General features: G+C 38.7%; 1 protein-coding gene across 1 annotated transcript; it reads left to right on the forward strand.

The window, feature by feature from the left end:
* Positions 1-861: 861 nt before the first annotated feature.
* Positions 862-12,035, forward strand: LOC118750883 (ATP-dependent DNA helicase PIF1-like). The gene is made up of 2 exons (XM_036485616.1): positions 862-1,704; positions 12,027-12,035. The coding sequence occupies exons 1-2, from the start codon at positions 862-864 to the stop codon at positions 12,033-12,035; spliced, it is 852 nt and encodes a 283-aa protein (XP_036341509.1).
* The last annotated feature ends 1,447 nt before the right edge of the window (positions 12,036-13,482 follow it).

The following is a 13,482-nucleotide window of genomic DNA, read 5'->3' on the forward strand; positions in this document are numbered from 1 at the left end:
TTTGGTGTGGTTTGTACGCTGGTGGAATCATTGGACCGTATTTTTCAAAGATGCTGTTGGACGCAACGTTACGGTGAATGGCGATCGCTATCGTTCGATGCTAACAAACTTTTTGTTGCCAAAAAATGGAAGAACTGAACTTGGTTGACATGTGGTTTCAACAAGATGGCGCTACATGCCACACAGCTCGCGATTCTATGGCCATTTTGAGGGAAAACTTCGGAGAACAATTCATCTCAAGAAATGGACCGGTAAGTTGGCCACCAAGATCATGCGATTTGACGCCTTTAGACTATTTTTTGTGGGGCTACGTCAAGTCTAAAGTCTACAGAAATAAGCCAGCAACTATTCCAGCTTTGGAAGACAACATTTCCGAAGAAATTCGGGCTATTCCGGCCGAAATGCTCGAAAAAGTTGCCCAAAATTGGACTTTCCGAATGGACCACCTAAGACGCAGCCGCGGTCAACATTTAAATGAAATTATCTTCAAAAAGTAAATGTCATGGACCAATCTAACGTTTCAAATAAAGAACCGATGAGATTTTGCGTTTTATGCGTTTTTTTTAAAAAAAAAGTTATCAAGCTCTTAAAAAATCACCCGTTAGCTGAACTAACCGACCTATCAGGAGCTACCATTAGCGAAATCGGCAGATTCATTAGAGAGTCGAAATGGTTCGACCTAGCAACATAGGAAGTGCACAGACAAGATATTTATCCCCCGCGAGAAGTGCATCAAAATGGCGCAATAATGCGCTAATTGTATCCTGGGCAGCGACTAGGAAGCACTGCAACCAACCAACCAACCAGGTGGTGTACATTGATATTCGCTCTTTCTATTTTGGACTTTGGAGAATCAACACAATGCAGAATTTACGTGGAAATCGTAGAATTTTTGGTGGTGCTTTGGTATTATTGTCAGGTGACTTTCGACAAATATTGCCCGTGATTCCACGATCAACACCGGCAGATGAGATCAATGCATGCTTGAAGTCTTCACCTCTGTGGCGATATGTGCAAAAATTGACATTACACATAAACATGCGTGTTCAGTTGCACAATAATCAATCTGAAGATCGGTTCTCGAAGCAATTGTTAGAGATCGGAAATGGCAAAGTTCGAATCGATAATACAAATGGCTTGATTACATTGCCGAAGAATTTTTGTACAATTCTCCAATTAAAAGAAAAATTGATTGAACGCGTGTTTCCAAATATTGCTCAAAATTACCTGGATCACGATTGGTTGAGAGAACGCGCAATACTGGCACCAAATAATGTGCATGTCAATTCAATCAATTATCAAATTCTAGAAAAATTGCCAGGTGGAGTGACAACATATAAATCTGTTGATAGCGCAATGAATCAAGATGACGCAGTGAATTATCCAGTTGAATTTTTGAATTCATTGGAACCGCCTGGTATGCCACCACATTGTTTGAATTTAAAGGTCGGCTCATCAATTATTTTACTACGGAATTTAAATGCTTCAAAACTGTGTAATGCCACAAGACTGGCAGTAAAAAAATTTATGGCGAATTTAGTTGAAGCAACAATACTGACTGGCAAAGGGAAAGGTGAAATTGTGCTCATACCGCGTATTCCACTGATAACAACGGGCATGACGTTTGAATTCAAGCGTTTGCAATGCCCAGTGCGTCTAGCATTTGCCATGTCCGTCAACAAGGCGCAAGGACAAACTCTTCAAGTATGCGGATTGAATTTGGAGGAGCCGTGCTTTTCGCACGGGCAGCTATACGTGGCCTGTTCAAGAGTTGGCATTCCAAATTGTTTATTTATTCATACCCAAGATGGAAAAACAAAAAATGTTGTATATCCAAATTTGTTGGATTAAGATTTAAAATAAAGAATCCAAAATTTTGAAATAAAACAAATGATAAATCTTCATATAGAAAAATTCCAGGATTTTTCATTCATTTTTCAATATTTGGTGTAGAGAAGCACACCGGGGTACCGCTAGTACAACATACAAATTTTAGTTAGTATGGGAGGTGCCACACCCCCTTTTACGAATTCGGGCAACCTTCACATAAACCATCTGCATGATAGCCTGAATATTCCGCATAAATTTGATTGAATTCGGTGAAGCCGTTCTCTAGTTATAAGCTCACACCAAAAACGTGTACTTATTTTTATACATAAGAGATACATATGCCACGCCCCCTTTTTCAAATTTGGGCAAACTCCACATCAAATATCTGCATGATGGCCCGAATATGGTTTGTAAATTTGGTTGGATTCGATGAAGCCGTTCTCAAGTTATAAGCTAACTCAATAATTTTTATATATAAAATAGAGGCGCCACGCCCCCTTTTCCGAATTCAAGTAAACTTCACATAAACTATCTGCATGATAGCCCAAATATGCCACATAAATTTGGTTGAATTCGGTGAAGCCGTTCTCAAGTTATGAGGTCACACCAAAAACGTGCACTTATTTTTATATATAAGATTAATTTGAATATTTACAACCAGGTGGCAGTCTTCTTCAAACGCTGAAAAATATTATAAAGATTTCTTAACGCTCTTTAGTTTAGCACCCATATACTATTATTTCATACACCTTGTGTATAGTTGAATTAAATTCCACTTCAATTACGTGGCAACACTCTGGAAAATATTTTTAAACTGAAACTTTCTTAGACCTCTACCGTCTGACACCCATATATAATTTCATTGCCCAATTGCTTTAATTCACTTTAAACCTGATGTTTTGAACAGGTGGCAACCCTCCTGCGTGAAAATTGGAAATAAACCCTTTTGAAAATTATTTCGACTGATAGCGCGATTAATTTGAATTTAACATTTAAAACAGGTGGCAACGCTTTTTGAAAACCACAAAAATAGTCTGGCTGCTCAAAGTAAAGCTCTCTACTCACTATGTAACTTCTGCATAATTTAATTGCTTTCCATTTTTAAATTAGGTGAAACCCCTCATTAAAATATTTCCAACCTAAAACCTCCTTAAACCTCTCTCGCCCGACAACCATTCTGTGATGAATATTTTACCTAATTTCCATAAGTGAAATTGAATTTGATTTTTTTAAACAGGTGGCAACCCCCTTGTATGTAATAAAAAAATTAAACCTTTTCAAAACTATTTAGATTGATACCCATATATTGTGCTAATTAATTTATTTATTTTTTTAATATTTGGAATTCCATTTTTTAAAAGGTGGCAACTCTTTTCGAAAAAGTAAAACCTTATAGCACTTCTATAGCCCGAGCCCCTTCATTTGACACCTAATTTTTTAAAATCGAATGAACGGTGCAGATCTGGTAACCTTGACAAAAAGTCCCTTCACGTATTATATGTATATGTACATATATAGATAATTAAATAAGTACATACATACTTATGTTCATTCTTATATACATACAATAAATGAAAAATTATGCGTTATTCAGTATTGCTTGAATGATGAATGAAAATTTATTCTTCATTCGAAATTACTTGAATGATGAACAAAAATTTATTCGTTATTTGAAATTACTTGAATGAAGAATAAAAATTTATTCGTCATTCCAAATTAGTTGAATGATGAATAAAAATTTATTCGTTATTTGAAATCATTTGAATGATGAATAAAAATGTATAAATAAAAATTTATTCATCATTCGAAAATGATTGAATGAAGAATAAAAATTTATTCGTTATTTTATTCATCATTCGAAAGTGCTTGAATGAAGAATAAAAATTTATTCCTAATTTGAATGATGAATAAAAATTTATTGATCATTCGAAAGTGATTGAATGAAGAATACAAATTTATTCGTTATTTGAAATTATTTGAATGATGAATAAAATTTTATTCATCATTCGAAAATGATTGAATGAATAATAAAAATGTATTCGTTATTTGAAATTACTTGAATGATGAATAAACATTTATTCATCGTTCGAAAGTGCTTGAATGAAGAATAAAAATTTATTCGTCCTTCAAAATTAGAAAAATTATGAATAAAATTTTATTTTTTATTTGAATAATAACACAGGTTTACAAAAAAAAAGTGTATGCATATTAAACCAAACCTATATATCCCTATGTTATTCGACATGCTGAATGCGAATCCGAGGTCCGTTAGCATCCATCAAGTCAGGTTCGTGGTCATTTGAAGACCAAGTAGGGAAATATTCATTGAATAAACCTGAAAATTCAACAAAATTCATCGGAATTTGACCTTGGGATGACCTTGGCATGACCTCCAGATGACCTTGAGGAATCAAGGGACCTCCATACTCGGTTTCAGTGACAACAAAAACAATTTTTTTTTTTTTTTTTATTTGTATTGAAGAAATTTTATGTCCTATTTGACCTTCATTACCTATTTGACATTACGGAGGTTAACGGACCTCGGATTCGGGTTCAGCGAATGTAAAACCTTATGTATAGGAATTTTTAAGTTTATTCAATGAATTTTTCCCTACTTGACCTTCAACTAACCACGAACCTGACGTGGTGGAGACTAACGGACTTCGGATTCGCATTCAGCGTGTCGAATAACATAGGGATATATAGGTTTGGTTTAATATGCATAAGCTTTTTTTTTTTTGGAAACCTGTGTAATTCATTCAAAAACGCCCATCCCGGGTTTATACCTACGTAAAAACCGCATTAATAAAACCCCACAAAATCTGCTATTTTTATACATTTCTTTAATAATTGATTTGCGCGGTTGACCGAAATGGAAGCAACCAATAATTCGAATTTATTATAACAATAATTCAAATTTAAAACCGACTGTATAAAAAAAACCAGCCTAATTTCACTTCACGTGAAATTAATGATGCGTTTATACTTGTTTTCTTTTCTAACTGATGTGAGAAATCAAAACCGATTTGAAAACAAATTTACACTGTTTAATTTCAATGCTGTTTGAAATTCAGTTTGTGCGTCCGTTTTGAATCACAGCGAACTGGGCCAAAGCGCTTTATGTGTCGGCGTAAACAAGGTATGTATGCATAACAGGAGAGATGCGCATATGTCCGACGACGGCGCTGGACATACTCCTTAGTCATCATATAATCACAGAGCAGGCAGCCAAATGAACTCTGTTGCTTAGAGATTACAGGCAAGACCATAGTCTTTGAGAACATATTCAAAATAGAGCTTTGCAGTAAAGCAGCCTGGAGTGTTTCCGCCTTCGAGGGACTACCGCGGGGTTGCACTCTGAACTGGTACACAGATGGCCCGAAGACATCAGAAGGAATGGGTGCTGGAATCGTCGGACCCAGGGCCAGGATCTCGGTTCCTATGGGGGAAATATCCGATCATCTTTCAAGCAACAGTTTACCACATCTACCTATGTGCGGATACAATCTTGAGTGGAGTGCTTAAGCCGCCGCCTAAACTTAATACAGCGGCCGTGCGCCATCCTTCAGCCGTAGCGGTGTCGAGTTTACTTCGAAAATGATTACCGAGCGCGTACGGCCGCACAGTGGTTCGGATCGCAAATCTAGCTGGACGAAACTACTTAAACAAATACTCGTTGATGGATCTTTACACCACTTCTTACCTAGAGGATTTTTGGGTCGCTGATTACGAATCTGAAGTCACTTATCAAAAATTCAAAATGGCGGATCCAATATGACATACGAAATTTAAAAAAAAAAATCGGTAGATTTCTATGATACTGGGTATCCGGGGGTTTTCTGGGTCGCTGATAACATATCTAAGTCATTTACCCAAAATTCAAAATGGCGGATCCCATATGGCGGACGAAAATTTAAAAAAATCGGTAGATTTCTATGTAACTGGGTATCTGGGGGTTTTCTGGGTTGCTGATTACGAATCTAAAGTCATTTACTTTATTTACTTCGGAATGAGCATTTTCATCAATTTACTAATCACATAATCACGGACACCTTGTTGTGTTTTAGTTAGAAGTTTCAACAACATTTCTCCAAATGTCAAACAACTCACTTCTTAAGATTTTATTTACCACGACTAAAATTTAAGATCACAGCAAGAAACAAAAATATATTTCAGAAAAAACTTTATAACAGCGCTTTAAGATTTGCATGCCTGTTGTATAATTTTTTAATTTCAGAAAGCAGAAAATTCGCGTGTTACTAATTTTTGTTAACTCTTACATAACCAAAGTTTTTAGTACTTCAAGTATTTTTCTGTTTTAACACACAACCCCTACCCCCCTTTCCCCCTTCTCCCCCGTGGATCCGCCACTGATCTTATATTTATATTCAGATACATTCCTGTTAATATTTAATTTTGAATTTTGAGAGTTGACATACCGTCACTAAAATGTAAATATCTAAGCCAATTGGTTAGACTTGGTTATCGAACTTACCCTCTGCATTTGCGAAGGTGTAAAGAATAATATGAAAGTGGTTTTATAACGGCCTTTACTTTTCCTACTCTTTAATTTATTTTTTTAATTAATCAAAACGACGATTTTTCAGAATAAATTTGCTTATACCAATGTGGACATAAATTGCGTTATGACCTCTGAATCTATAGCGGAATAAGTGTAATTTTTTGTTTATAAAGTCAATTTGCAATTATGCAAACATTTGTGAGTGCAATTAGCAATCTTTTAAGTTAAATTTCAGCTTTTAAAATAGAGTTCTCAAATAGGCGGCGTTGACTTACCTTTTTTTGTTTGTTTTCATATGTTAATGCTTTAATAAATGCAATTTCTATTTGAATGTATTGTCAGGAATGTATTCCAAGTACCATTAAGTATTTTAAAAACAAACAAAAATTGGCTTTCGTTTAGCTAGATCTGCTATTCGAACCACTGTGGGCCGCCTCCCATCATCGTTCCAAATTAGTTAAAAATCAGTTCACGACGAGGTCGCCTGGCTGAGGATCGCGTTGTCGGCTTTTCCTTTTGTACCTCTTCTGGAGATCCTTGAGGTAGTTTTCTTTCCAGCGACGACTACACCGGTGGAAGAAAGTCAAAGCACTTCACCACCAATTTAGTCGCCGCTGGAAAGAAGACTACCTCAATGATCTTCAGAAGAGGTACAAAAGGAAAAGCCGACAACGCGATCCTCAGCCAGGCGACCTCGTCGTGAAGTGCTTTGACTTTCTCCCACCAGTTTAGTCATCGCTAGAAAGAAGAATACCTCAAGGATCTTCAGAAGAGGTGCAAGTGGAAAACCTCTCAACGCGATCCTCAGTCAGGCAACCTCGTCGTGATCAAAGCAGATTCGCAGATTATAGCTCAAAATGAGGGAATGCATACCGACCTATGGAAGGTTTATAGGAGCAACGATGAGAAGACGGGCAAACTGCTAACGATCGGGATAGACGACCGGTCATTGGAAGCTATCAAAAAAAAAAAACTGCATTCTACGATACAGGTTTGGTAGTGTTCCCGTGCATATGCACAAGGGCAGGGAACCGAAGGCGAAGACAGTCAAGCCAGATACTCCACCAGGTGTTCCTGAAATAGCGAAGGAGGTGGCTGAGATGGTAGCCGTGGAAGCAGCCAGAAGCGCGATATTAGAGGAATTCAGTATTCTACCTCATTAGATGGAGGGTATTGACGATTTTGACCTCGGGCTACTGACTATTTGTGCCGATGACGACTCGGAGAGAGCTACTTTGTCAAGAGTTTGACGGAACCCTGAAAACCGACGAAGATGAAAAGCGCCATTAGCTGCGACGATGACCAGCACAGGTTGCACAAATAAACCTACATCATGCGAGGGCCGCGTCTGCGGTTATCGCTAGGGCAACCCTCAGGTCTACACTGGGAATAGTGCTGGTACAAGAACCCTGGGTCGTCAGGGGCCAAATAAGAGGCTTGGCAGTAGATAACAGGCAGGTAATTTGGGATACTAGGTGTACGAATCCTAGGGCGTGCTTGTTAATAAGTAATAGCTTGAAACATATATGTCTTTTAGATTTCCTGTCGAGGGATCTAGTAGCGGTGCAAGTCCCAGTCAACATCAACGGGACCATCCAGGACATCGTAGTTGCATCGGGCTACTTCCCAGGAGATGACACGCACGCCCCTACAGAGCTTGTCACTAAACTGGTCAAGTACTGCGAAACTAGGAAGCTACCCCTGATACTCGGGTGTGATGCAAATGCCCATAGCGAGGCATGGGGGAGCAGTGACACCAACCAAAGGGACGAGTACCTTCTTGAATTTATCCTTAGAAATAAATTAGAGTTCTTTAATGTTGGGAATATACCAACTTTTGTGACCCGCGCGAGGGAAGAGGTCATTGATATAACCATAGGAAATACTCAAACGAAAGCGTTGGTGAAAGAGTGGAGAGTATCCAATGAACCCTCCATGTCAGATCATAGAATAATGAGGTTTGACATTGAAGCAACCCCTTCTATACATATAGTTTTAAGGAATCCCAGGAAGACAGACTGGGAGAAGTTCAAAGACAACCTGAGGTTGCACGTAGCCCAACTTGGGCGGGGTCAGAAGATCAGGAGTGAAACAGAACTAGAATTTGCTACAGAGCGCTTTAATGAATTATTACTCATTGACGCATATGAAGACAGTTGTCCTATAAGTAAAGTACGTTACTCCAGGGATGTACCCTGTACCACTACTTAAGTAAACTCAGAAGTCCGGAAATTGTTCAATCGAGCAAAACGAAGCGGGGAGTGGTCATAATCAGGGATTGGCAATGGTTGATTGTCAACTGTTCATACTCATTCAATACCGCTGCTTTGATTGACTGAGCAGCGGCGTTGGCTTAGTAGTATCGATACCTAAACGAAATTAGAGGATGACTGAACACGAGCGCATTGCGTGCTGTCTTGCAAATACAGCCACCACAAGTGAACGATGCTTATAACTACTCATACTGATATTGACTTCGGCAAATCTGTACTCTGAATGATCGTGCACGAAACCAGCAAACGTGGCAGTTGAACGGCTCCGAAAACATGAGAGTCATCATTTGTTGCAGAAGTCGTTTTACTTGTTGCTGAAAATCATCTGACTTGTTGCTGAAAGCCATTTGACTTGTTGCTGAAAATCATCTGACTTGTTGCTGAAAGCCATTTGACTTGTTGCTGAAAATCATCTTACTTGTTGCTGAAAGCCATTTGACTTGTTGCTGAAATGACGACGAAGGTAAAGGGTGATTTATCGTCTCGTATGCATGTATGTATGTATTTATAGCGTGTCTACCATTCAACTACTTTGCTCACTGCTGGCTAGTTGTGAGGAATGTGCATACGTACGTATGTAAGTATGTATGTATGTACATATCAATGCTTCATTTCAAACAAGCAAGTGTCTTTGAATATTTTTGAACTACAGTATCATCACTTCGGCAACACGTCAAACGCGCCTTCAGCAACAAACCAAAGGCGGCGGTTTGACTTCTGCAACAAATCAAGTTAGCTAACTGCGGCATCTTGCCTTTGCCAGTCTTTCACATAAGCTGTCATGCTTTCGGCAACCGTCCAAAGCAGTATCGTGCTTTTGGCAGTCGATCAAATACGGCGGTTGCTGGTTTCGTGCACGATCATTCGGAGTACAGATTTGCCGAAGTCAATATCAGTATGAGCTGTTATAAGCATCGTTCACTTGTGGTGGCTGTATTTGCAAGACAGCCCGCTTTGCGGTGGTGTTCGTTCATCCTCCGTTTTTAACGTGAGTAGGCTTAAAGTCACAAAAACAGCACCCTTTGCCAATGCCTGGTCAGAATACAGAAACACCTTAACTCTTTACAACAAAGAAATAAGGGAATCTAAGCGTTTAAGCTTTAGGAACTTTTTTGAAAGCATAGAAGATACTACGGAGGCTACAAGACTTTGTAAGGTAATGGCAAAAACGGAAGAGTGATGGGAGTTTCACTGGGAGTGAGGAAGAGAAGATCAAACTTCTCATAGATACTCACTTCCCAGGATCTACATCTTATTCCGAAACAGATCGGACTGAGCATTGTAGTAAAATAAGCAGAGGAAACTGGTTAGTGGCTAAGGAAATATGCTCCGAGCCCCGGCTCAGGTGGGCGGTGAACACCTTTATACCACTGAAGTCACCGGGAGCGGATGGAATATTCCCTGTCATTCTACAGCAGGGCTTAGAATGCGTGATTGGACCGCTATTAAAAATAGTTAGAAGCAGCATAGCATTGGGTTATATACCAGATGCGTGGAGAAGAGCGAAGCTTGTTTTCATCCCGAAGGTTGGAAAGAAGGACCCACTTCATCCAAAACCCTTCAGGCCGATCTGCCTGACCTCATTTGTACTAAAAGCTTTGGAAAAGGTAGTAGATAACTATGTAAGGACTACGGTCTTATTGAACTATCCGCTGAATTCGCGCCAGCATGCATATATGGCGGGCCGCTCTTTTGAAACCGCCCTATTCGCGCTGACAAGTGCACTTCAGGATAGCTTAGAAAATAAGGAGACTGCTATATGCGCTTTTCTGGACAGCGAGGGCGCGTTTGTCAACACCTCACATGCTGCAATAAACAGCGCTTTGATTAGCAGGGGGGTAAATAATACCCTCGTGGATTAATTGCATGCTCCGGTTGTTGCCGGAAGAACAAGGGGCTACTATGGAATATAGTCGACGACGGACTGCTCCAAGATTTATGGACTAACTTGCCAGGGGTACACCGATGACATTGTAATAATATGCAGGGGAAATTCGAAAACACCGTGTGATAGAATCCAGCTAGGGCTGAACATAACCAAAAAATGGTGCGCTAAAGTGGGGCTGAATGTAAATCCAGCAAAAACCACTATAGTACCATTCTCAAGGAAATGCAAACTTGATAGTCTAAAAGCGATATGGCTAGATGGAAGGAGTAATACTAGACTAAAAACTACTCTGGAAAGCACACGTGGACGAAACTGCGAAGAAAGCTGTAAGATCATTTATTACGTGTAGGTCCATGGCAGGAAAGAGTTGGCAACAATAGTACGACCCATGATAGCTTATGGAGCCATCGCTTGGGCGAATAGAACTTCACACAGCTTGGAGCAATCAAAGTGCTATCCACGATACAAAGGCTGGCATGCGTATGCATAACGGGAGCCATGAGAACCTGTCCAACCGCATCCTAGGAGGTTGTTTTAGATCTTACCCCTCTTCATATTCACATACAGACTCAGGCGAAAAGAGCTTTACTACAGATGACTGGTACCAATATCGGGGCAGCAGGGTGTCTTAGTCGTGGGAAGTTGGATATTCTTACCAATAAGTTTCCTGAAATTGCAATACCGAGGGATCCCATGCATCCGAGGTTCAGCTTTGCAGAGGTTTAAGACTGATCTGAGTAATAAGAGCAGGGCAGGCATATCCGAGACATATCGGATAACCCACATTATTACCTGGTACACTGATGGCTCATTGACCGACGAGCGTACCGGTGTGGGAGTAGTTGGACCGAGGTTAAGATACTCGGAAACCATGGGAAAACATATGTCTATTTTCCAGGCTGAAACATATGCGCGGAATTTAATATCAAGCGAAACTACCGGAATCAGAACATCGCGCCCTCAGATCTCAGCAGGTAACGTCTAACAATCACATGAAGTTAGCGTGGGTGCCTGGTCACAAGGGAGTAGTGGGTAACGCGGCGGCAGCTACTACTCCAGTTGGCCCAGAGCCCTTCCTGGGAGTGGGTCCCAATACTCTAGAAGTGGAGCTTAGGGGGGAGAGGAACCCTATGAGGGATTTAAACTGACAAAGTTCGTTAGGGAGGTTATAACCAGGAAAAAGATGTTATGGAAGTTGCCTTTTTACCTTCCTTTTATTAGCTCGGGATGTAACTATGTAATATTGACGCGCCTAAAAGATGCAGCGATTTCTATTCTCAAGTTACATACCTGATGACAGTACGAATGACAATTATAGTAGGGAGGTTTTAGTTTTTTAAACTATAATTTTATTTCTGCTATCTTATCCCTAAGAGTATATTTACGGTGACCATCCGTCCTGTATTATACGGGACAGTCCTCTTTTTTCGTCCAATGTTCTGTTCCTTTACTTATTAAATACGGGACGCCAAATGTTCTGTATTTCTTTTAATGTACCATATTCGGTATTTAGATGCCTTAAAAGCTCATAAAAATGGCCTGCCAATGAACTAGTTTTTATTCTTAAATCTGGACGCTTACGATGGAGCACATATGTATGGAGATGGTTTCTGAAGTTATAATTTTGCGTAGAAAAACTGGTGAGTTTGAATAGAAATTGGACGATAATAATTTTTGTTTAAATTTTACTAGTAGCTTTTAATTTTCCTTTTTTTATTTAACTTTTTTCGAGAAATTCGTCTTTAACCTTTAACTGTGGAGGTGGTGGTAAAATTTACCCCCTCTTTAAATTTTTTTGAATTACCCTATGTTGCGCTCCAGCAACTTGATTCTCTCGGTATCTTCTCATTTCGTTGTCGTTATTGATCAGTTATGTTTTTGCTGTGGAAGGTGTAGCGTGGGCGGAGAAATGCTGATGCTGGTGTAAAAATTACCACTCCTCAACGTTTATGCAACTTTTTCTTTCAAGAAAGGTTGACCTGTATTTTTTACAATCACATTTTTTTAATATGATCTCTTGTATTTCTTTAAATATATATTTTTTGCTGTGAAAAGATGCCCCTTAAGCTTTAGATTAATTTTTATTTTACACTTGTTTTATAAGTTTACTATGTTCGTTCTTGTGAATAATAAAAGCCTTTGTTGATTTTAAAAGAAAAAATTAAATTTTGTATTCATTTTAACTTAAAAATCTAGTAGCTTAGTTTAAAAGAAAAAATACTTATAAAATTCAAAGGGGTAAAATTTACCACCAGGTCATAGACTATGTCCAAAAAATTCACCTCCAAGTTTAACGTTAAATTGGCATTTCTTCAAGATCGAAGGGAAGTTGATCCCTTCAAAGGTACGCTTTGCAGTTCAGATCTTTCCGGATGCTATGCACTGCATTTTGCTTGGTCGAAATCTGAGTCTGAAGATAATCCGTTGAAAAAAACTTCTACATACTTCAAAAGTAGTCCGATGTTTTCATCATGTTTCCCTGCCTAGGAATGTTTGTAACAAATTTCACGGAGCGAAAATCACGAGCACAAAAAAAAAGTATTCTTTACTACCTTTAGTGAAAATGAAGTGTTTTATGAAGACTTACTGCTTTAGGAATCTCTCTTCCAAAGCATATCTGCTAGACATGTAGTAAATAATTTTTTTTTTTTAAGTAGGGATCTCAATAATGCCATAATTAATCGCTAGAAGAAACCATTTATGTATCAAAAGTTTTAAGATTTCACATGAGAAAGTAATTAAGAAATGTCACTTTGGGTATGAGAACATCTCCCAAGCTCTTTAACTGAGTAGTATAGAAACTCACTTAAATATTTTCAATCCATTTTGGTATTGATGAGTATTTCATATAAAGTAGATTACATCTATCAGATCTTTTTCAAAAAAAACCATTAGGCCCGGGACTAGGATGTCCAACCGTACTATAATATATAGTAAAGTACTATTTTTCTTTATGCGTACTATATACT

This window comes from Rhagoletis pomonella, unplaced genomic scaffold (genome assembly GCF_013731165.1).
Source record: "Rhagoletis pomonella isolate Grant_MI unplaced genomic scaffold, Rhpom_1.0 Rhpom_scaffold_00436, whole genome shotgun sequence".
NCBI lineage: Eukaryota > Metazoa > Arthropoda > Insecta > Diptera > Tephritidae > Rhagoletis > Rhagoletis pomonella.